The sequence below is a fragment of the Photinus pyralis genome, unplaced genomic scaffold (assembly GCF_008802855.1).
Source record: "Photinus pyralis isolate 1611_PpyrPB1 unplaced genomic scaffold, Ppyr1.3 Ppyr1.4_LG4, whole genome shotgun sequence".
Taxonomy (NCBI): domain Eukaryota; kingdom Metazoa; phylum Arthropoda; class Insecta; order Coleoptera; family Lampyridae; genus Photinus; species Photinus pyralis.
In genome coordinates, this window is record NW_022170511.1 from 40492510 (window position 1) to 40519222 (window position 26713).

General features: G+C 35.4%; 1 protein-coding gene across 1 annotated transcript; it reads left to right on the forward strand.

The window, feature by feature from the left end:
• Positions 1–1404: 1404 nt before the first annotated feature.
• On the forward strand, positions 1405–22500 carry LOC116168787 (ankyrin repeat domain-containing protein 17). Its single transcript, XM_031484769.1, has 7 exons — positions 1405–1434; positions 1490–1625; positions 2557–2658; positions 8170–8523; positions 8760–8969; positions 21534–21716; positions 21895–22500. The coding sequence occupies exons 2-7, from the start codon at positions 1521–1523 to the stop codon at positions 21958–21960; spliced, it is 1020 nt and encodes a 339-aa protein (XP_031340629.1). The 5' UTR covers positions 1405–1434; positions 1490–1520; the 3' UTR covers positions 21961–22500.
• The last annotated feature ends 4213 nt before the right edge of the window (positions 22501–26713 follow it).

Here is a 26713-nt window from a genome sequence, read left to right on the forward strand (position 1 = left end):
GAGAACTTTGACGTGGTTTCCTGCGCACTCTGGTACATATTTCATAAGGCATATGTCTTACTTAAGGATATCCTATCTTGTTTGCATTGCAAAAAACAATGTATTCTTTACAGTACTCAAATTTATTGGTCCCTTGTTGTTACTAACTCAAAGCGTGCTAAATATCAAACCTTTACAACAGACATACACATTTTGCCTTTATTCCAGAAACGTTCATTTTAGAAAAGCTGTCCTTATTCATTACTGTGGAGAAAAGTGAAAAATGGTTTTCCGAATTTCAAAAGCTCTAAAAATATCATTTCACTTACTAGATTATAATGACATACAAAAAATGCAGTATTGGAGGACCCTTTTTGCGCCCGAAATCAACGGCAATTTGGATAACGTTATTACGAACGGAATGGTGTCTAGATAACTTTAGCAACAGTCTTAACATTTCTTAAAGTGAGGAAGACGTTAAAGTCAAAAATAGAGAAATAGTTAACACATAACGACTACATGTCAACATGTATCATGGCAGGTTAAGTTTAAGCTTTGTGCAGAGGCAATTTGACACCACCACATTCGCCATAATTACTACAATCACAATACAGTTATAAAACCGCAAGATTGAAAAATTAATAGAATCTAAATTACAGGTATTTAATAGATTTGTTTTTACAAAATGTCAATGACATAGTGCAATCAGGTGTTGCAAAAGTTGTGCTCAATTCAAACGATCTTTTAAAAGTATCATTAAGAAACAAGTTACAAAAAGAACTATGAGCAGATTCTTTACTCTAGAATTTAGGCCCTATACTTGCAAGAATACAATTTACAATCGGACTGACCTCTTGTTTTGCATTTTAAGTAATCTCCGCAAGCCTACAATTATGTGGTTTTCTTTATGTTTTTTAACAACATTTCGCAACATTTGCTGGGTACACTTTAACTTAATACAGGTGTTAACGACCGACTATTAAAATTGATAGTATTATTACAAACTTTAACCTTACGTGCATATTTAATTAGCGTGTTGCCCCATTTGCCTTTTTTAACCTTGCATGTATATGATAATTGATGATCTTCGTGATGGGCAAATTTGTTCGTATGTTTTGCAATTGCAGGTAATAGACATCGCCTGCTAATCATCCCGAATAATTTTATTCAAATGCACATTTCATGTAGTTCTTACGTCAACAACTTCCTCTAATTCCAACAATCAACTTGTAAGATTATCGTATCATCCCATTTTTAAAAAAAAAGCTTTGGAAAGTTGCATTACGGTGGAATGTTTATTGCTCAATTAAAGAGTATTAGTGTAACCTTACTTTCAAAATATTTTTAACATTTTCGGACCCTTTTTTGCAATAGTGGGAGGGCGCGGGTACGTAATTTTTTATTATTGTTGCGGCGAGCGTTAATTTCAATCGAGCGCACATCGGACTATAACCTGTATGCGCTTTGCTTATGTATACTGAGCAGTTGTTTAATGGCACTTTTGTTTCAGGTGCGGTTTACAAGAAGTTCTAGTCAAAAAAATGAAGTGCGTCGGTGTGGTATGTGTTTTAAGTGCGTTCCTAGCGGTTAGTTTAGCGGCCCCTGCTACTGTAGAACAAAACGCAGTCGGCCCACTTCATCATCAGGTAAGATTTTTTGCACGAGAAAAAAAACCGCTTTTGCAACCGCATATATCAATCATGTAAAATGCGAGGAATTACAGACGCCCCATGAAAGTGTTAGTTCAATGAAAGTAAGTGAAAGTATGGAACTTACCAATGCGTCATCAGGCGCGTATCGAATGAAAAGGTTATGTCAGAATGTTGATTTTATTTCGCCTCATTTTGTCTTACTTAATCGTCTCAATTTGGACATACAAAAAATACTAAAAAACGACTTATCTTTTGAAATAATTGTATTGCTACACATACCCATCTAAAACCAACGGCAACTTCCTTGAAAATATTCTTGTTTGTGCAATTCGAAAGTTAATTTTCCTTGTAATGGTTTCAAATTTACGGACGATATCTATGCAAAATCGAAGATGAATAATTAATGTATGGGTGACATTGAAAGTACCATAACTGATGGAAGAATAATGCCCAGTATACGAAATGAGCAAAAAACCAAGTCCTTTATTGTGCAAATCTCAATCATTTGGTAATTAGTTACAACATCCTAAAGAAACCATCAGCCCTGATAAAAACAAAGAGGCCCATCCAGTACAGACTATGTGCTTGTTAGCTAATGAACCCATTACCGGTAGGTTTCACTTATTGCGATTATATAAAGACTAAACTGGATTACACCTACAGCTTTTTTGTTACATTGCGCAACATAGTAATTTCTTGTGTTTTACATGATGCTTACCGCTTTTTTTTGTTTACTTACTAACTGTTATCGAAATGATCAAAACATACACGGTCATCATCGTTTTGTTAACCAGCTGATCATCTTTTTTTTTCTTTACCTCAATCGTCAAAAGTCTGAGGGCGACCGAACGACGAAAAATCACCTTGGTTGGTTTTATGCTTCATTATAAATGTGTACTTTTCTCATGTGTTCTCAAACAATTAGGTCAAGAGACAGACGGATAACTCGAACGCCTTGAACAGAATTATTACCTTCAGTAACAACAAAATACAGACGCTACGAAGACTGTGCCCGCAACTCTTTCAGGTATGTACACTTTTTATATTTTTACGTAACACAATCTTTCCTATGAATTAACGCGTTGTAGCTTAATTTTTAGGGTGTAAATAGTAATTAAAGTTTTCGGGATGAACGACATTAATTAAAAGTAATAGTTTTCTTAATTTTCAAAAAAGTAAGTGCATTACAACCACCGAAAGTTCGCAACATAAAAGGAGCTGATTATTGAGAACCAAGTTCGAACGCCCTCAAAGAAATTATGTAATAGATGCCAGTTGATTGCTTTGCTTTTAATCTTGGATGCACCTATTTCTGCGGTTTTGAATTATTTAGTAGTGAGATGTTTCGCTATAGTGTCTATTAACATTTAAGTTTTTGATGGAAAAGGGAACGGTTCTGCCACTAATTATTTCCTTAATTTCTGTTAATACCAGACGTGGTTTTGATGGGCGTTTTCAAGTTACTTGGATTACATAAACACTGAACTACTTTGAAAACAAGAACGCTTGCAATTAGCTATTTTTCAAAAATGCTTGGTAATTAATCAGGGGCTCAAGAGTTTGGACTAAATAACTTGCAAGCACTCGAACCCTTGAAAAACCTGGCAGTTTGCGAGTGAAAAATTAGAAGGAAATAGTTTGAAAATTTGTCAGAAATAAGAAAAGAGACGAAAAATATAAAGAAATTCTATGTAAACTAAGAGGAAGTATGGCAGAAATAAAAAAATTTTGAAAAATATAATATGTATAAATTTTGTGTAAGTAAAGGAAAATTTGGATGCCGCATTTCAATGTAATTAAAACTTGAAAAGCGCTATAAATTAATATTTAAAAGTCACCCTAATTTCGGGCCCCTTTCAAAATTATTTTTCCTCCCATTCTTAGCGATAGCATAAACTTTTTGAGTATCTATATCTTGTTTGAAAAATTAAATGAACGATGTAAATGATTAAATTGTAAAAAAACATCGAAAATAATCCCAATATAGTGCAAAACATTTACTGGCATGAAGAATATGTTACTGATGACTCCTACACGTCCCAGCAAACCAAAAAATCGTTGCCTGAATCTAGGCAACGATCTGATTAATTACTTTCAATCTTGTACAATGGAATTCTAATGGATGCTATACTCTCGCCTGGAACACATCCATCCATTAGCTAATTTTTGCGTGTCCAAGCGTATATTTCTTTAGTTATCGGGGATAGCAAAAAGTGTAAGAAGCAAAAATTAACTACTTTCAATTTCTAATAAATCTACACATTAAAAAAACAAGTGATATAAAAACAAATTACCATAAACAAACAAACAAAAATTTTGTAAATAGAACAGTGATTTTTTTGTAATATTCTTAAAGAGCTTGAAATTACCTTTACAACGATATCAAATATGTTATAATTACCTTAGAAATGAAAGCTACAGTAAAGTATTTACGACCAATCGCAGTAGCTGTGAAAATTTAAACAATGCCATAAAATTTACAGGAAGCGATGAAAACAAATCAAAAGCAGTTGCAGGAACATTTATTATAACGTAAGACAAATTTAAACACATGGCACTTGCTCCTATGCATACTACAAGCTACATTACACCTTTTAACATTTATCATTTGTGTAATTATTATTTTGTTGCATTGTGGTTCTTATAAGTTATAAATGTTCACTGAACTGATTTTGTGAGAGATGACAAGTAGGTATGACAAGTGAAAAACTCTCTTTTTTGTTTTTGTTTAAATTTCCTCAGTTACTGCGATTGGTTTTAAAAACATTACTGCAGATTTAATTTCTAAGGTAATTATAACATATTTGATATCATTGTAAAGAGAATTTCAAGCTTTTTAAAAATATCACAGAAAAAAGTAACCGTTCTATTAAAAAAAAATAATTTGTTTTCTGATGCTCTTTTGTTTTTATATCATTATATCATATATCATTTTTTTTTAAATATGTAGTCTTATCAGAAATTGAAAGTAGAGTATTTTCTTCTTCTTCTTACACTATTATCTCCAATAATAAAAGAAATATACGCTTGGACACGCAAAATCAATCACACTGTATAATGTTCCATAACATAAGACTTTTTGCACTAACAAGAGTATTATCTACCCGAGAATCTATTCCCAGAAAATTGGCCAGTAATTGCGCCGAGCCCACGAGTTTGCCTCTACCTGGTAGCACTATGTGAAGGATGCCAAAGACATGTTAAAGCACCCGCTTAAGGATTTTGATATAAATACTAGAAACTAAAAATAAATCTGCCATTATCGAGATAATTACATAGTTTTGTAGGCCAGTTTCATTTTAGAAGGACATATGAAATGAAATGAAAATGATCAATGGAAATAACAAAATGATGGAAACCCGAAATGTGGCGTGATCAACTCCTGGGCTAAAAGTGTTTGCAAGCTCTGTTCTAATAAATCTATAACGTTTCTGGGAAAGTAAAATAAGTAGGTTTTTGAAAATTTATACCTAGGAGTTATTCTGAAGGCCGAATCAACGTAAAATATTTTCAAAATGGTGGCACTCCCGGAAATACCGGAAGTAGTTAGTAACTTAATTGTTTTAAATATTTATATAAATATTTTTTATTGCATTTTTCGATTCGACGTGAAATTTTAGTTCTTTTGATATAGACATGTGGGTATCCAAAGAACGGATATTTCACGTAGAATCCAATAATTCAATAAAAAACAGGGGTTGCCATTTAAAATAATGAAGTTATTAGCTACTTCCGAAAGTGCCAGCATTTTGAAAATATTAACATCGATTCGGCCTTCAGAGTAAGTCCTAAGTACAAATTTTCGAAAACCTACCTATTTGACATTTACTAAAGCTCCCAAAAAAAACCCTGTGAACGAATTTACTTACACTCCTCCCAGGGAGCCAAAAAGAAATGTCCTCCATCGTAAAAAAAAAGTAACAACATTTGCATTTAGAACGTAGTCAGTTCACATTAAAAATTGTTTTGCTGCAGCATTATTGCCTTAAAAACTTTCAGCACTGAAAAAGTCCTTTTAAAAAACCCCCCATGTTTGCAAGCCGGATAGATGTTTTTCATGGAAGCCTATCTTTGATAAAAAGTAATATAAAAACAGAACGAATGTCAGTCTATAAATGTCTATGAAAGTTGTCAGTTAAGTTTATAAATAGCTTTCTTTAGTTTTCTTTGTAGTTTCCTATTATTTTCTGCTATTGTAAATTGTAGATGCCTTGTGTGGGCTTGACCCGTTGGCAGCTCAAATTATTTAAATAAAATAAATAAATCGCTTTGTTTTTAAACTGAATAAAATTTCTTTATAGGCGTTCCACTAGAGCTAAAGATAATTCAAAAACGTTGTAAGTTAACCTTTCATTTATCGGTAAGCTTGGTCATATTAATCAATATTTGCATTTAATTTCTCCCATCGTTATAATATTTTGTTTAAATTCAAGCTTAAAAAGAAAAAAGAAATGCCCCTGCGTCTCAAGTTAAAACTGAAACGAGCTGAAAAATTCCGTAGGGAACTTTTAATATATCTAGACAATCCTCACACTCTTCCTTCGTCTTTTGGGAGAACTAAACTTTGGAAGGGAATCATATCAACTCATTCAGGCCATTTTACCTCCCATTCTTCGAGATTGCAATTATTCAGTCGCCTCTTACGACACGCAGTGCCCTCTGCGGTAGGGTTATTCTTTCCCGGCCCTACACGGGTAGAAATTACAGATCGCGGAAATAATATTGAGCGATCAAACCTTATTAGGCGGAATAGAAAAAATTAAAAGGAATTAAAATCCAAACAATTTAAAACCTTGAACGTTTTCGATTTGAGAGTCGTTGAAATAACTGGAGTTCTTAAACATTGTTATTGCGAAGGAAACAAACTTTAGCGTTAATTGCGTTTCCAGAAAGAAGAATGCTTTTTGAGGATTCCAAATCCTAAAACAATTTCAACAGCAATACTACACAATGGTATGTTTGTTGCGTTTAAAGTGCTTTATTTGTGGTATAGCTTTGAAAAGATAGTATCTATTTTTGTGTTGTGCCTTTGAGGATTAAAGTTTGGATACACAATGTTAAACTGTTGCAATGGCTATACGGAAGCAGGGCGAGAATACAGTTTGTGCCCTTCTGCTTCAGGAGTTTTCAGACACTGTAAGCTTACGGAGCATTTTCGAAAAGTAATTGCAAGCCAAAATCAGAAATTAAAGCACTGTGCGTTTGCCATGTCGTAAAGAAATTAAATTATTGGTGTCTTTTAGCAAGTTTCTGCTTAAAATTAGGAAAGCGTTATAAAACGCGTCTTATTCTTTGTTTTTCTTTGGAACAAAACGGTTTGATGTCTAGTTCTTAAAAAGTTCAGAATACCTTAAACCTTTACGTGTTATAAAGAACTTATTTTATACGGAAGTGTTTTCTTTTAGAAACTCGTTGTTTTCACAGGACACTAAATAGCTAAATATAAATTGACCCGTACACCCTGTAGATTTTTGCATATTTCTGATAGTAAAAGGCCTATGCCCTAAAAATTGTAACCACGTTTGACGTTTCAGAATTGAAAACGTATTTGGTCATATTCGACAAAATGGCCAAATATATTTGTATGCGACAGCACGATCTATCCGATTAAATATTCCGGTATCACTTACGTCTGAACAACTTTTTTTTCAAATGCAATGCCTATGTTTTTAAGATCTTTAAAAACAGTAATCAATTTACTTGGAAAACTTATGAAATCTGGCATACCGTGTGCTCAGGATGCACGGTGTCGGTTGTGCAAAATTAAATCTACAAAAGGAGCTATGATTTCATAAGTTTTCTAAATATTGAATCACAAATTTCTCCATTTTTTGTTATTTCATCCATATGCATATTTTATGTCGTACAGCAGTTGATTGTTCTTTACGAAAAAAACAGACATTTGAAAAACAAAAGTTCCCTCCAAATGCGATCCGATAGATCGTAATATCACATACAAGATGATAGATATTTGACAAATTTTTCTGGTTAAATGAAAGAGTTATTGGGGTGACTATTATCTCAAACACAGTGTATTATAATTTTTTCAAATTCTGGAAGAAAAAAGGGTAGGTAAGTACTACAGTTGAGATATCGGAAGACCTTTTCACAGAGAAAAACAGAAATACTTCTCCCTTCGTATAACGCACGCATCTGGTATTTGTTATATCATCCTGTTTGACCTTAAAATATGGGGTACATTAAAAGGGCACAATAGTACCCTAGTATCCCTAAGCTATAGTATCATAATATTTGTAACAAAATATACAGAGCATTTAGTAGACAGTGTTATTACTTCATTATATGCATTTAAGTGTGTCACGGATTTTTCCAATCGGCCAGTCTATTGCATTTTATATTCTTTGAGTGCGTTTACATAACGCGATTGAAACTCAAGAAATTGTAGTCGGTACCGGTTTGTTGAGCGTGGAATTAATTAATCGGCGCGTTGCGTAACGAAATTCTTCTGATATTATAATGCTTGCAATTAACCTTGTCAATATTTAAGAAGCTTTTCACTTTGCAATTATTTTTTCAGGTGATCGACAACGTGATACAGAATGTGACCAGTCAAGTGTTTCGCGTGGTAGGAGGTGCGCTTCTTCGTTCTGGTGGTCTCGGCGGCGGCGGCGGTTCGGGTGGATCTGGAGGTGGTGGACGTGTCAGCGTGGTTTTGCCCACGTTCCCACCGGATGAGGATGAAGATGATGACGACGATGACGATGGCGATGTTCCTATTATCAATCGCACAAGCTCGCCGGCGCCGAATCCGTTAAGTGCACTGCAGGAAATTAATGAGATTGACGGTGAAGACAAAGTGGTTAGTAACGAGACTGATGGTACGACTACTGCCTCACCAACGACAGTCGTAAATCTTGACGAGATGCTGACAGTGAGATCTTAATTTTCAAACATTCACGTACTCATTCAACCCGAATGAGCTTGAACGCAATCCACTGACCGTTGCGTAGGCGTCATCCATTATTCCCAATACGGGAGCATTCTGTCATAATTTTTTCTCATAGAATTGACGTTATGGGAAGATCATTGAGATATTTTACTAACAACGCACGCTTTGCTAACACTCGCCATTTGCAAATCGTAAATCTTTACCATAATTTGTTTTAGTCGCCATCGATAGAAGTCACGAGAAATGTACGTAAAGTCAGAGAAGCCGCAAGTGACCGACAAGCAGTTGCTCCCGGTCCAGATCCCGCCGAAGACCTTTCAGATGTAGAAGCGGAAGACTCGGAGAGAAATAAGAGATATTTGCCCTTCGGAGGCGATGGGCAAGGTTCAGCGGGAGGTTCTGGAAACTTCCTGTTCGACCTTATTAGGGTAAGGTTCTTGTGACCCCCTTAGGTCCCACAAAAGCGCAAACTTAGCTTTTCGTGTAGGTATAGTCAAAATAGCCTGTATTGTGTTTATTAATCAGGAAGAACGAGTAGGTACCTGACACTTTCAAATTCCACAACTCATTCGTTCACTCTCACTTTTTTAAACTCGTTTTGGGGTACGAAAAAGAAATTGGTCATTATCAAGTACTTAATCTAGATCGCTCATACTTTCTATCTATCACGAAAGAAGTGTTCCATTTCAATATCATCTGCAATAAATGTAAATGTAAATAAAAGTTTAAAAGTAATGTCTTGTAAAATGTTTCTAAACCTGTGGGCATTACAGCCGTTACGCGTGTTGCGTAAGTTACTACTGCATTCGAAAGTAGATTGGTAAGATACAATAATTTGGACAACGATATAATTTATTAATATGCTGGCTGAGAATTTCGGTAATTTAGGCGAAATTAGAAATGAGATCGCAGAAATTTCCTGGTAGTAAATTTCCCGGAAATTATTCCACTAACTTTACAAATTAAAATTGTAATTTGGTTTCACTGAAATTTTGTTCTTTGTGCATTGTACACGAATTACCAATCCTGGCGCTCCTTTGACACAACTATTTAGTGCTTTTCACTTTGGTGGCGTATTTGGGAGAATACATGCAAACTGGGTTAGATTATACAATATCTTTGAATGTTAGACCCAATGATAAAATAACATAGTCACTGTTTGTTTCTTCGTTGTCATACTTAAGTATGTCGGTTACTCTTTCTACGCAATCGTAACGGAAATCGCATAAAACGAAAGAGAACTACCTCCGCGTAGGTACATGCCAACCCTTCATTACTTGTCATTAGTCTGTCCGTCTGCTCGCAAATTTTGTATTTCTGAAACACCAATGACAGTCTCAACTCTCAAAAGAGGTAAAATGTCCGTAGTTTAGAGTTCGAATCTTGGTCCAGACTGTTTTGTCTTCAATAGGATTAAAATAGCAAGGAAATCGGAAATAGGGTAATCATAAAAAGTGAAACTATAGAAGATCTCAATACGAACTGGGGATTTGGCAATTTCACAAAATTTGGAAAAGGGGTGAGGAGTAAAAATTTTTAACAAATAGCATTCTGTTGATACAGAGAATCATTAGCCCAATTACACCTTCGTTCCAGAGCTAAACAAGTGCGCTTTGATAGTTTAACTGCAACTCGGTGATCGAATCTTTTTTTCTGTGAAAAGTTTACGTTGGAACTTGCCCTCGTATGTCGACAAAATGCTTATAGTACGGTCAAACGGTGGCGAAAATGCACCGTATTTTTTTAGAATTTCGAAAATAATTTCGCTGAAACTTTTCAAGATATTTGCAAATAACAACGAAATTTTAGCACTTTTATGTGTTTGCCCACAATTCGAAACGAGGTGGATATTTTTCCAGACCACTCTCAAAATGGAAATGTGCCAAATTGGAGAAACGTGTGGAAATTTCTAGAAAATTGCGTCCAACATCAGGACCAGCTTAAAGTTTAATAGATAGAACGGTCCTTTGAATCCGATGCGTAGATTCGAAATTGTGGGCATTTAAGATCCTTAAAAGCCTTCAAAAGCTCGCAAAGAAGGTATAAGAGAGACCAGAGTGTCTATTCACTGAAAGATTCTTACGATTTTGGAGACACTTTACGACTATTAATTCAATATTAAGAGCTTTTAAAGAAAAATACTGCTCGACAAACCAATTAAAATCTTTCAAAACCTCTATAATACCCTTGGAGGATTGAACATTTTTAAAGACCCTTTTGCTGTTGAATCCTTTGGGAAGCTTCTAGAAACTACTGGCTTGAAGGATTTGAAAGTTCTCTAAATGCACAAAATACCAAAAAAAAAGAGTAATTTCGAATATATATTTCAAATTTGGATTCAGTACTACTAGAATCTTTCCCATTTGGAATCACTGGACTATTATAAATATTTAAGATTAAATCCATAATAAATGAGATTTTTACCTTAGAAGCTACTTATTGGATCAGTAACAATTATTTTTAATTAGCAGAGCGGTGAACAATTGGAGCTTTCCATACGGTCTTTAAGCTTTAGATTGCACAACTCATTTGCAAAAGTATCGAATTGAATTTTCAGTTCGCAATTTCATTGGTTTTTAATCGAATTCCAACTCCTTAAATGATTTTGAAAAAGCTTTACTTGCGAGAATAAAAATAGACCCTAAAAATAAATCATCACAACTTTGTGTAAATTTGCAATGAATACATTAGTGGGATATAGCATTACCTAAAACAAACAAAAGTACTTAGAAACGATGATTTGTATATGTGTTTCCTCTCTAAATAACTACCTACTGTGTAGTGTGTATCCTATTTTGCTCGAGACTGCGGTGTATCTCAGCTCTTTTAAATGATAGAGACTTGGGGTTTCGGCGACCCTTTGCCACTTTCTTGTGATACTTTAATGCCACAAACAGAATCAATTTAACTACGTTTGTTTCTTAGATACAGGGTGAAAACGAAAAGCTTGATTTTTTGCGATGTTACCGTAATCTTACTACCCATTAGAAAGATGTCAAAACTGTTTCTTTTAGATATTTTGATACATTAATGTAATCGGAAAAAGAATACGAAAAATTGACGTTAAGATATACATCATTTAAAAAATACCAACTTTAGGTCAAATCTGAGAAACTGTGGTGAAAATATTTATTTCTACTACGCCACTGGATTCTACGTAAAAATATCTAGAATGGGCAGTTTTTACCTTTTTACTTTCTTACTTTTTACCTTTTTACTTTCTTACTTTACTTACTTACTTTACTTACTTTCTGATGGACAACATATGCACATTATAGGGAATTTTTTGTTACTTTTACACCCTCCGTAACTCTGGAATCGTTCACTTTAATAAGATAATAAAAGCAACCTTTTTTGATGGCAAACTGAAAAACCTACACACTTTCCTCCCATGTCCAACCCAAACCCGACGTTTAAAATGGTGTAACTTTTTACCAAATAATATGTGGGCTGTATAAAATCATTTGAAACTGAAGGGAAACTTTTACTTTAGGCCGTTTTTTGAACTTTTTGGTACAGCATCTAAGAGAAGTAGTTCCAATTTATTTTGCATGTCATAGACAGTCATCTGGTGGTTAAGAATCCAAGTTTTCGACCTCCCACCCCTTGTGGTTCCCCCTTACCCTCCAAATTCAAAGAAATTTGGTTGGTTTTTTAGTTTTCCAATCATAGCTTTTTATAGGTTCACTTTACAAACAAATATATTAGAAATTGTAGACCATCAAATTTTACACAAATTTATTATATACTTCTTTTTCGTAATTTTTTTATTTCAAAAGATACCAAGCTTCAAAGTTGTCTTTATTTTGAAGATTCCGAAATCATTTCCATCCAGGAAAGGGGGTGGGGGAGGGATGAAGCTGAACTGAAGTGAGACAATTTTTTTATTCCAAACGTATATTAGACAGCGCTACAATCTCACAGTGATTCAAATATCCCTATTAGCAAGGGTTGAAAGTTGAATTATTATGCATCCCCTTTGGTAAGGGTACAAGGTATGGGGATTTATACCACGATAAGTTCAAGATATTTTCTCATAAAACTCAAAATTATAGACATAAGGTATACAATTTGATTAAAACATCTACATAGAAATTTCAAATTTCTTAAAAATATAAGCAACTTTGAAGCTGTATATCTTTTTTTAATTAACATTTCACAAAAAATCGTGTATATCAAAGTTGTGTAGAATTTTATGGTCTACAATTTGTTAACAATATTTTTTTCTAAAGTGAACCATTAAAAAGATATGATTGAAAAACTAAGAAACCAATCAAATTTCGGAGATTTTGGGGGGTGCTACGGAGGAAGCACAAAGGGTGGGAGGTCGAAACTTAGATTCTTAACCACCAGATGACTGCACGTTAAAACCCTCTATTCCCTAGACTAATACAAAAAGAATTAAATACGCGAGCAGGGGGGTGAGACTAAGTTTTCGGTGAGGGTGAAAATCGTATGACAAAAGTATTCACTGGAAAAGCTGTAGATCGTGAAAAACTATAACTTTCTTTTCAGTCACTTTCTCACACAACCGAAAAAATCGCGAAAAACCGTGTTTTTTGTTTTTCATTGTTCAAAAATGATTTCTTTTAACGAGACTTGATTGAAATATACTTTTTTATGATTCAAATAACTACAAATTTTTCAATATAAAAAATTAAGTTAAGAGGTTTCCGAAATACTTTTTTGCGGCAAAACACTTTTAGTCCAGTATACAAATAATTTTGACCTGCAAAAGGTGGTGTATAAGATTTTATTATGTTAAATGGTCCATTCGGGTCCAAATTACATGGATTTGAAGAGTGCACTCCAATTTTTTCCCGGCACACCATTTGGCAGCCAAAAAACCTCAAAATGTTTCCGACTTTTTTCAGTTTTCCCCTTAAAACTTGAAAACGGTGCATATTTTATGAATAACACTTCTTAGTAAAAAAAAAAGAAAACAAAAGTGTGCGTCGATCAAAGGATGAATAAACAAAATCGGTCCAATAGAGAAAAATTCTTAAAAGCGATCAATAAACCACCCCTTATCTAATAACTGGCAAGCGAAAGTGTATTTCATTGTCATATAAATTGTAAGGTGTTGCGTCATGAAAACAGCAACCCCAAACTTGTAAAGTCCCTAAGACCATTGTTGTGGGTATAATGCTCGCCAAAACCACGTCTTTTGTTCAGGTTTCATTTCCCCAAACTTGTAAAGTCTAAAGACCATTGTTGTGGGTATAATGCTCGCCAAAACCACGTCTTTTGTTCAGGTTTCATTTCCGAAATTCCTTAACTAACACGCTTCAACTACGTATTTGTAGTTAATTTTCATATAAAATGTAATAATGAGCTTGGTTTGATAAATAGCCCCCGAAACATAAAACATCTCTAAAACCGTCGTTGTAGATGTTACACTTACCCAAACCACGTCTTTACGCAATGGGTTAATGAATTTCTAATGTGCTTTACAACATCCCTAGGGGAGTCGTTTGGGGATCAAAAAAGCACCTCCTTGGGTAGGAATTTTACAGATCAGAAATGCATGCCCGAAACCTGGGTATAGCCGCAGGTTCAATCGTTCCATTTGTCATGGTTGCTGAGACAAATACCATTAAACTCATGCGCAAGAGATAATAATACAAGACACAAGACAAAATTATCTGGTCTGAATATGCGAAAAATGGAAATTCGATTCTACAACTCTAAAGAAGTTTGTGAATACATTGAATGACTTTTTGGGCCAATTAAATGCCTCTAATAAGGACCCGGATTTAACATGAATACAGAGAGAAAGAATGAAATTGCTAGGCACCCTTTTCGAACAGTTTTTAGGCATGAGGTGACATAATAATCTGGAGTTGCATGTTTCGATTTCAAGACATTTCATTTTGCGAAGGAGGTATTTGGTTCACTCGTATCAAATTAATTCAAAATTAGTAAACTCTACGACAATTATTATTAACACTAATAAAACGGTAAATGTGGTTTTTGTTAAGAATGGAATTATCAACAGACTTCTAAACACCTGTTCAAAATGCCGACGCGGGCGACGCAATTTACTACACATGTGTTTCCAATTTTAGACTTGGATAGATAAGATGATTGTAATTGTGGTGTAGAAATTTTTGATTTGGAAAATGATTGACTGAAACTAACGGCAGTTACAAGTGTTGAGGTAAATTTCCATACACAATATTTAGTCACACTTCACCGATTGTCCAACTCCAAAATTATTTTGCATTGTATGCCCAATGTTTAAATGTAAAAATCCAAATTACTTACTGCATTTTAAGCGGTACCTAATCTGTGCTAGTCAAAATACACCCTTAGCTTTCTTGCTTTCAGTACTAGGCACTTTCCTTCGAACCATTTGAAATTTTTGGAGACCATTCCGCACAATATGCACTGCACTTCGCGTTAACACGATCGAATGATTTGGTCGTTAGTTATATTTTTGAAGGAGGGGCGGTAACGTAAGCAGGTATAGATTAATAATCACCTGATGCGCTTATCTGCACATGCGGTCACTTTTACATTTCAATAATTGTTTTGCCGTACTGAATGAAGTCGTTCCTGATAAAATATGAAATGTGAACTACAATTTTTAACCCATGAGATTGTGTTCTAAATTAATTTTAATTCTCACATGGAAAAAGTCAAAATCTGACTTTCCTTGTCTACCTTCCAATTGCATTTTGTCACTGAAACAGCTTTCTTTCGCTCGTTCAAAAATAAACTTTAGCCCCTAATTGTTTTACTATATTGCCACGCCGTATTTGAAATTTGACAATCGCAAATATTGTTATTAATTTATAATAGGTACCTGTGAGAAGGTATGAAGAAGCATAGGGTTTTCAATATGAAAGCGTAGTATTGGAATGGAGTGTCAAAAGCAAGTATGGGGAAGAATTTAAAAAGATTTCAAAAGGATTTCTGAGGATGTATAAGGAATTTTATCCGATTTCAGGGATTTCCGTGGATCTCCAGGAATTGACGGGGAGCTTAAGGGATTTCTTTGATCGCTTGTAAAAATTTTTCTATTGGGCCGATTTTGTTTGTTCATCTTTTGATCGACGCAGAATTGTGTTTTCTTTAATTTACTAAAGAAGTGTTATTCATAAACTATGGACTGTTTTCGAGTTTTAAGCGAAAAACTGAAAAAAGTCCGAACATTATGAGGTTTTGTGGCTGCGAAAAGTTGTGCCGTGAAAAAATTGGTGTGCACTCTTCAAATACATGTTATTTGGACCCAAATGGACCATTTAAAACGATAAAATCGTTTACACCACCTTTTGCAGGAATCGGCCCTTCTGAATGCTCCGTATACTGGACTATTTTTTTTTCAAATAAAAATTGTACTTCAGAGATTTATCGTAGGGAGTTCTATTTGTTATATACCCGTGGTTTTTATCTATACTTTTTGATTAAATTAAAAAAATTATAGTCCCTATTGAAGAAGCTCAAAAACTCGGAAAACGACTTCAGTAACACTAAATTTTCTAGTAAACGTTGATAATTTGTTTAAATTTTGGAAAGTCTGCCACAAAACTAGCCAGGTCCTCAATTTCACTTGCCGAAACGACTATCCGCGGTTATATCAGCGAAATCGTTAAAGTTAATGACATAACATTTATTTTATTACTACCCAAATCCGTAATAAAATATACGGTGTTCCATTAAAAAAAACGCAAGTTTTATACGTCACTGGAATACAGCACGCCCCTGATGATGGGAAATATTTTAGAAATATAACGACGGTAATTGTGTACACTTTTGCTCTAACACTTTTGTCGGTATCTTTTATGGTAAGGGAAATATAAGATCCGAGAAGTCTTAGATACTACACCCTGTAACTGTATAGAATAATTTGGAGCTGGAGGGAAACTTTTGCTTTAGATGTTGAAGTTAGGTCGTTTTTTGGACTAATTGCACCGTATTACTGTAACTTACTCCTGAAGAAACTCGCCTCATATCTAGGTGTAATTTTTGAGTTCGATTAGAATTCTAGACTAATAACAATAAAATTATAACGATTGCTCTGTGGCGAATTGGAGTTCTAGTCATCACTCAATATACCTAGTTCTGAAACTCCATAATTTAATTTTGTGGTAACCCTTGTTACAATTATAAAGTTAAAAGGATTTTTAAAAGGTATTTCAAATGCCATAGAAAAGAATCAACATTTTTTAATAAAAATCTTGTGTTCTGTTTAAACTTTCGTATAGTCCTTTACGAGGTCCTTTATTATTTTTTAAAGTGAAGTATCTTCGATGGTGTTTCAGGTTAAAATAGTACAGGCTTTTTTAACCTTTGTCGTTGGGGATATTCTGTATGAAGTCTCGCAATTGAAATTTCGTATAATGGTGTTTTGCATTTAACTAAAAATTATAAAAACTGTTTATGATATTTAATAATTCACGCGTTTATTGTTGGGAATATTTTTGGAGATCTAGGCACAAGTTACGCAAAATAAACAGTGGAATCAGGAACTACAACAGGTGGTCCCATTTTAATTAAAGAAGTCTTTGTCGACTTGATGAGTCACCGAAAATGCCAATATAATGAAGGGCCTTGTCGTAAACGATAGTTTAAATTTCAAGCCGAAAAAATATACATCATTGGAGCCATTCCTCCTTTGCAGGAAGTACGAGTATATCACATTCCGAACAAACAAACAGGAAAAAAATGCAAAAAGGAACCCCTACTTTATCCACTTTAAAAGTATTCCGGACAAATTTTGGGCTGTATGTATCTGTATTTCATTGAAAAGCATAGGGCGAATCGAATCTCAAAGAGAAGCAACATCGATTTTGTGAGATATATAGTTAGCAGTTACAAAAGAAGAACTTACCCTGTAGGTTTCTTTAATCTTGAACCATTATCGTCCATGGAAAACCTATTATTTGAATTCGTGGTCTGATCAGAAACTCTAACGTACGTCCGAATACACGCACAGTTTAATTAGCACTTCTCAAAAAATCCACCTGACGCATTCACCGGTCTATTCAAAACTGGTCCTATCGCCGGTCGCATTTCTACTTTCATTATGTTGTTATCTTATCTGCCAACGACAGGTATGGCATTGCGACGCTGGGTAAATCACGCACGCACATTAATTTCTATTTCATATTTAATCGATAATATTTGCAAGGTCTTTTTAAACAAAATGGACTTGTTTTCTTTGTAGATTGAAACTTTTCTATTTTGACTCCTTTTGACCTACACAGTAGGTAGTAATTTTAGCTTGAAAAAAGATACACACAAGTCCATGTTCAAAAAGGCATTTCTAAGGGGATACAAGTGTCCTTTTTAGGCCATATTGAGGAAATCGGAAAGTAGAAAATCATTCACTCTACGTCTTTATATTTCCTTAGAAAAACCCGTTTAATAGAATCCAAATTCAACAAATTTAGACCTTCAATTTATTTAAAAATTACTTCTACTTACCAGAAATTCTTGTTTTTATAAAGACACTCAAAGATGGTCTCAATTTTTCAAGCATTGGATGAGCAGATAACGTCCAGATAAACTTCTACTTTTGGGAACAGTTAAATTATGGGGAGATGAACTTAGTCCTCCTACCCTTACTTCTAAGGTGTAAAGTTCCCTTGGACCTGTGACAATGTGTAATATGAAAATGTGTTTGTTAATGATTTCTTCACCTTACTTGGCGCGGGCTTGGTTCCGTACCTCTTTCAACCTATGTTATTGGACACTCTTCGTCTTAGGGCTCTGCACTGTCTTTGAAATTTTTCGCCATGTGTGCCGGTCGCTTTGATGATCTAAAACATGTTGAATTATGGCGCAAAGCGCAAAATAGTTCAATCGGAGCGATGGGATACTCCTGTAATGAAAATGTTGAAGTTCACTATGTAAAATTTCGCTTGCCTTAGCGGCCGCTTGACTCCTCTTTTCCTCCGCACGCTTTTTCGGGGCGAGGGGGGCGTTCGGCGCAATGACGCATCTAACAAACACATCGTCTTTGTCCCCCCATTACCCATACAGTTAGTTAACTAAAACCTAAAATAAATTAAAATTTTGAGCGATACTCCCTGTTGTTCACGGCTCCGGTTACCTTACCTGTAACGGCGGGCCTGTCGGCACCGTCCGGGCTGGGGAAGAAACGTTTGGTTGGGTGGGCGAACCGCTCCCTCCTCGGCTGAGGGACCGAGGAGGCTAGTGGTGTGCTACCTACCCTACCCTAAGTGCCTAGCGTGGTTGCTTAGCCTGTCCGAGGATCGACCGAAGTCGGCTTATACCTTAGGCCCTTCCTCAAGGGGCGAGGACGCCTACGGGCAGTTGCCCGAAGTCACCCGGGGAGGTGTTCGCCTCCGCCAGTCTTTCACGGTGGGCACAATAACAAACTACCACACAACTTGCACCAACACCAAACAATTAGTGTGGGTATATAACACTCGCACTCGAAAGGACACACTTAACATGCAAAAGGCAACCTCATCGGTTACAATATCGTCACTGCCCAAAGCTTTTGGGAACAGATGGAAGTCTGACGGAGCCAAATCAAGCGAATAAGTGGGGGTAGGAAATCAATTTCAAACTAACGCCTTCCCTTCACGGCTGGGAGAATCCTCTTCGCCTTGCTAAAAGAAGATTCGCCACTGTTTTCACTGTTGCTGTTGTTTCGAGGATGTGGTGATGAAAGCAGAAAGGCTCGATCTGTCTTTTTAAACTCGCTCGAAAAATTTTTTTCCGGGTCGATCTGAGCCAATTTTTTTTCGGGGCAAAAAAAGGCTTCCTTTTTTCCAAAAATCGACTGCACCAAAATTTCTCGGGAAAACACTTTTTCTTTTTAATTTTGGTGCGTAGAATCCAATTTTCCAAAAATCGACTGCACCAAAATTTCTCGGGAAAACACTTTTTCTTTTTAATTTTGGCGCGTAGAATCCAAAACAATTCGTACTTTTTCGATCAGACTTCTCAATCAAAAGTTATAGACTTAGAAACCAATTTCGAAAGAAAATTCAAAGGGCTGTAACTTTTGAACTAGTAGCCCAATCTTGGAACTGTTTGAAATTATGGATTCTACAGGCCACATGCTATAAGAAAAGTTTTTTTCCGGATCGATCTGAGACAATTTTTTTTTCGTGGCTCAAAAAAAGGCAGTGTATAACCTTGCTTTTTTACCAAAAATCGACTGCACCAAAATTTCTCGGGAAAACACTTTTTTTTATTAATTTTGGTGCGTAGAATCCAAAACAATTCGTACTTTTTCGATTAGACTTCTCAATCAAAAGTTATAGACTAGAAACCAATTTCGAAAGAAAATTCAAAGGGCTGTAACTTCTGAACTAGTAGCCCAATCTTGGAACTGTTTGAAATTATGGATTCTACAGGCCACATTCTATAAGAAAATTTTTTTTCCGGGTCGATCTGAGACAATTTTTTTTTTCGGGGCTCAAAAAAAGGCAGTGTATAACCTTCCTTTTTTACCAAAAATCGACTGCACCAAAATTTCTCGGGAAAACACTTTTTCTTATTAATATTGGTGCGTAGAATCCAAAACAATTCGTACTTTTTCGATCAGACTTCTCAATCAAAAGTTATAGACTAGAAACCAATTTCGAAAGAAAATTCAAAAGGCTGTAACTTTTGAACTACTAGCCCAATCTTGGAATTGTTTGAAATTATGAATTCTATAGGCGACGTTCTATAAGAAACAATTTTTTCCGGGTCGATCTGAGCCAATTTTTTTTTCGGGGCTCAAAAAAAGACAGTGTACAACCTTCCTTTTTTACCAAAAATCGACTGCACCAAAATTTCTGGGGAAAACACTTTTTCTTATTAATTTTGGTGCGTAGAATCCAAAACAATTTGTACTTTTTCGATCAGACTTCTCAAAGTAGATTTTTATTTTCTTTCTCCTTTGCTCTTGCTCTCGCGCTATGAATACTAATTGTAGATCTCCTTTTATTTATTAATTGCAAGTACAAAGTCTCGTATTTATAGAAGATTGCTGAATAGAAAGTTGAAAACAAAAGTAACCTTTTTATTTTGATATTTAAAGTGCGATTTTCAAATGTGGTTATATAACAAAGGTCTTTAGAATACAGCGGATCGAGCGGCACGCACGGTCGGCACTGTATACAGGATGGTCGCCGGTACCGAAACTCTAGGATTCGGTATCACCACCACATCTACATCGTCACACGGAACGTCATCCCAGGTACCCACATATCCTGCTGTATACTTTGCCTCAAACTCCTCTTGGCATTTGTACCAGTATACCTGAGTAGTGTAAAGATGATTCTGCACCCTATGTTATTTGTAACGAAACACCTACTGTTGTACATTCAAGATTTTCATTTACTAACCCTTTTTGTGCAAACTTCAGTCCCAACTCCGCAGCAACAAACACCCACTAACCTCTCTACTTGCTACCACATTCTTATTACTCTACCCCTTTGGAACACAACCGACTCATTTCGCCCAGACATGTAGGTGTAACCCAATCAACAAGAGCGATCAATCCAAGACCTAGCAGTGAATTAAACGAATGTACACTTTTGATACCTCATCCGTAAAGAAATCGAGCGTAACTCACAAATATGGCTTACTATACGGTCCCCTGTAACTTCCTGCACCTTAGCCTTCGTTCATGTCTGCTAAAATAATTACTGAAAGTTAATTCGTAGTTGCACAACTACGTAATTATTAATTAAGAACCACAATTTCGCAAATTAATCAAGGTTATGGCGTTTAGATAATTTACTCAACCATCAAATGGTACATTAACTGGTTTCACCGCAGTCAACCTACTTTGCTTTCCGAAAAAGTATCGAGCGTCCCAATTGCCAAAGTAATTAAAATTTAAAGATATTACAGTCAAAGCCGTCTTTGTGGGCGAAGCCAGTGCTTAATAAGTCATGTAGAAATGTAAATTTGATGACCGGTACCATTGGTATAGTGGGTGCTCACGTATGACATCCAGTATATCAAAGTCGCTGTAAATGTGCGCTTCAGAACGAATACTAAACTATGCTTCGTAGTTGGTCTCCGGATCCGGATCATCCGATGACACGGAAGAAAAGACTGCAAGCGTTGGCGGCGCTGTCGAAATTGACGTATCTCCAAAGGTGAACCACGACGGGGAGGGCATTCCCGGTCCAATTACTCGCCTACTAGTTGTCGCAAATCGCGGTATTGCCAACCTAATACAAGATTTAATTCTGGTAAGTCCCTGCGACGCACAAAAAAGGCATTCGGCACGCTGTGTAAAAGGGTTTTAGGATGAAATTGTTAAAGAAGTGGTCATAGTTTGGTTGCTTTTTAAATGCACGTATAGCTTTTAAAGGCGAGGTAACTACTTCGTTTTGAATATAATAATTCACTTTTATTTCTACTTTTCAGCGTTTGGCGCAAACAAGCGAGAGAATAGTAAACTTCAAGGCACGACTTGTAACGGCTCTGATCTAGGCAAGCACAGAAAATAGAACCTTTCAAAATTTGTTTTTCCATTTCCATCATTAGTTATACTCATACACCGTTAATTTAATTATTCTTCATTTTATACTTTCACTAGTACACACTGCCCATATAAACCTAAAATCCTCCTTAAATGGTGTATATAGGCAGATGTACCAAGTGGACATCCTGACATTTTGTTATAGTTATAGGCAATAAGGCAAGCGTTGTTAATTTCATTTTGTACAATTGTGAATATTTTCCTATCGTTGTTATATATTTAAGGTCCAAAATCAGCTTAAAGAACGTTGAACTTATTGGGCTCATTCAAAATGTAAATATAATGTCAGATGTTTTTTTATTATTGTTTTAGTTATAAGCTAGCATAATTTGTAAATAAAGTATATGAACTGAGTATTTAGGTGCGATCTTTTAATTTTTATTGTAGGAATTAGTTCTGGTAATGTGTTGACAACTGCTCCGGAAAGCACTCAAAACTCTTAATGGTCTAAGCGGTACACCGAATTTGCCCAGCACGGAAAGTCAAGTGTCACCGCTGCGAATTAGTGGGGCATTTTATTTATTTATTTATTTTGTTACCAAATGTAGGACGAGAACCACTAAGCACATATTTCTTTATGTAAAAATATACATGTATTGAATTCGCGTATGTTTCAGTAACACCACACAAATTTTAAAAGCGTTCTGTGATTACTATAATGTTGGTCATTAAAAACAGGAATAAAGGAAAAGGAAATTATTTCATCTCAACAATTTATAAGTATTGCATTTTGTTACCGTACATCATCACCAATTTGGGATGTTATAATAAATATTGAAATGAAATCAGAAACATCTGAAAGAATACAAAAATCTAAGTAATTAAAGAAAGATTGGATTGGAGAATATGGAACTTAAGAATCGGACGAGTCCCGAAGAAATAATAGCCTAAAATCCTAAAAACCGAAAGAATACGAAAAAAATAAAAGAAACAAATACTCGAAAGAGCAAAGATCAGAGTAACTGGAATAATCTGAATACGAGGCGTCCCAAAAATCGTCCGAAGAATCTAAAGAAACTAAAGGGCCTTAAAAGTCTAAATTGAATCCAACCATTATGATGAATCGAAAATATTCGAAGAGACAGGAGCATTTAAGATTTGAATAATCGTAGAATCCTAAAAATCCGAAACACCAGACTAAACGCGCTAGTTTTACGTTGATGAAAACCTTATTTTTTTTACTGTTGATCTTTGTCGTTTCCAACAATAATCTTTGGAAAAAACAAACATCTTGTTGATAATTTCAATGGAAATTAAATCTTACGGTTCAGAGTAAATGTTGACCGGGCTACTAGAGCAACAGCCCAAGCGATCAGATAGGCTTAATATATCAACGTAATGTTTAATAATAATAATAATAATAATATTTATTATACCGTTATCCGTGTGGGTACACTTACGGTCGTCATTGGGAAAAAAATATTACAAACAAAAATACAAAGATACATTCAGAGACTAACTAACAGAGGAGGATAACAGAGTACAATTTTACATATTACATCGCATGACAGTTTTTCATGAACTCTCCCTGACAATAAAAAGCATGTTTTGAAAGAAATGTTTTGAGGCGTGACTTAAGAGCTCCAATGGGCATAGATCTTATATTATTAGGGAGGCTGTTGTACAGAAGTTGAGATTGGTGGACTACACCATCCTGTGTTTTTGACAACCTGCAGTACTTAGTTCGAATGTTATGCTTAAGCCTAGTATCGTGATCGTGTACGTTACATTGTTTTTTTGCCATTGATAAGTTCTGCTTAGCATAACAAATTGCTTCGAAAATGAACATGCAAGGAAAAGTAAGAATGTTCAGTTCAATAAAAGCCTTCTTGCAATCCTCCCTGTATTTCAACCCAGCTATAATTCTGATGGCTCGGCGCTGCAATCTAAACATGCACCGCCAATGTGAAGTACGTCCCCATGCTAATATTGCATATAAGAGGATGCTTTGGATGAGAGCATAGTATGCAGTTTTGACAATCTTTGTTGATGTACTATTCCGCAATCGTAACATAAAAAAAATAGCTGTATTAATTTTTTTTGTTAGATGATCACAGTGGTAATTAAAATTTAATTTACTGTCTATCGTACAGCCCAATAATGACATTTTATTGGTAACAAGGACCTCAATTCCTCTTTTCAGGGTTAGCGGCATGATCACTGTCTTATCCGTATTGAGCACCATTTTGTAACGTGTTCAATGCTAAGTTGAATTTGACGTTTCGCATAGTTGATATCAGGGCTGCGACACATCAAAGTAGCGTCGTCAGCATATAGTATGCACCCAACATCAGCGGGTAGGGTCAAGGGCATGTCATTAATATAGATAAGAAACAATATGGGACCAAGGATTGACCCTTGCGGCACACAATGTTTTATTGGCAGTCTATCAGATAGGGAGTGACCGTAACGTACGCATTGGTACCTATCGGTGACATATGATTTAACCAGCTGTGCACTGGTGTTGGCAAATTTGTAGGCTTCCTTGAGCTTCCTCACTAAGATTTTATGAGACACACAATCAAAAGCCTTGGAGAGATCCACAAAGGCAGCAACCATGTGACGGCCATCCTCAAAACATTCTAGTGCTTTGTTGATAAAGGTAATAACTGCATCTGAAGTGCTTTTTCCCTTCCTAAAACCATATTGATGCCGATAGAACAGATTGTTTATTTCAAAAAAGCTTATAAGCTGTTTGTATAAGATCTTCTCTATAACTTTACTGAATATGGGTAAAATAGATATCGGTCGGTAGTTACTTACATTATTCATATCGTTGGAACCTTTTTTATAGAGAGGAAGTACTAAAGCTACCTTCATTATATCTGGAAAGTGGAAAGACTCCTGTGCTAATGATAGTATTGACTAACTTGGTTAGTGGGTAGACAAGGGAATTAATATTGAGTTTAATCAACTGAATGCTTAGACCGTAAATATCCCTGGAGTGACTATTTCTCAGACTGGTTACTGCGTCGCGAATTTCAACTTGGGATACATTTTTAAAATCAAAGGTCGTATGAGAGGAGTTTAGTTTACAATAGTTCACGGAGTCGGTGTTCCTACTGGGTAAGTTGGCTAAAATGTTGTCTACGATATTAGCAAAATACATATTAAATTCATTGCAAGATAAATTGGATTGAGGTACAATATTACAATTTCGTTGTGAATTGATTATTGTCCACATAATTGCAGGAGTTTTTAATAAACGTATCATTTGCTTTCATTTTAGCCGATCTTATTTCCTTTTTATAAGATAAAGATAAGGATTTCTTTAGGTCATAACGGTTCTGAGAGCGGTACCTGTTAATACAATTCACTGATGAGTTGTAAATTATCTCTTAAGCGAGATAGGTTTTGCGAAAACCAGTTTACGACCTTGCCATCATTTTTTTTAGTTGTGTTTCTAATTGGGAAACTAGCAATGTAAAAATCATAAATAATATCGTGAAAGTTCTTAAACGTACTATTAAAATTTTTGTGTTCTGAACGAACAATAGTCTTCCAATCACAGTTTGAAAGTTTTTTAAAGAAGTCCTGCATCCCCGACCTAGTCAAAGGACGATACAAGTTCTTTGCACACACTACATTTCCTTTCGATGCACTTACAAGTTCAATTTGTTGACCTAGATGATCGGATAAACCTGTATTTAGTGTCGAAGCACGATAATTAGAAGTGGAGAAATTAACAAATATATTGTCTAAACAGTGCACACCGCGCGTTGGGGTGAAAATTGTAGGTATAAAACCATTTGATTCCAAAAGGTCGCAAAGAAACTGAGACTTTCTGTCGCTGCCGAAGTGTACGTTGAAGTCGCCCACTAATACCGCGTTGTAGTTTACTAATCTTTCGAGCATCTCCTCCAGACGATTACAGAAGATAGTGTAGTCCCCAGCTGGTGATCTGTAGATGCAAGCCACTACGATGTCGCTATTCACCAGTGTGCAGCATATTTCAAAATGTTTCTCAAGAGATAATTCGTTGATGAAATTCATAGGTTTAGTACGGACATTAGGCTTCATAAAAATTGCTACTCCACCGTGAGTTGATGATTTTCTGCAGAAGTAGCATTGTACCGACAGATCGCCTAGTCGAGCAACTTGGATCAAGTCCGAGTTGGTGATCCAGCGTTCGCTAATGCAAATCAAGTCAAATGTTTTATCACAAATAAATGCTTCGAGATCGTCAAATTTGTTGTTAAGAGATTGGATAGGTATTGATGTGGAATATTCTGAGAGTCACCTCTACTGCACCGATATTTGAAGCGTTCCATGTCACGAAGTTGCTGGTAGAGTCGGTCTTCGGAGAAAAAACCGGTTCACGCATGCACCTGTTGGCCAAACAGATGGATCTAATATTTGTTCAAGGTTTGACAAATGGTTTACCTAATTTTCAAAAAAGTTCCGTAATGAGTAGAAACAATATCTCTTTGGCTAATTACCTATGTGCAAGATCAAGAAGCGTTTTAAATATAATTTAAAATATCACATATGTATGATAACTAACTTATGTGATATTTTAAATTATATTTAAAACACTTCTTGATCTTGCCCATAAGTAATTAGCCAAAGAGATATTGTTTCTACTCATTACGGAACTTTTTTGAAAATTAGGTAAACCATTTGTCAAACATTACGTTGATATATTAAGCCTATCTGATCGCTTGGGCTGTTGCTCGAGTAGCCCGGTCAACATTTACTAGAAAG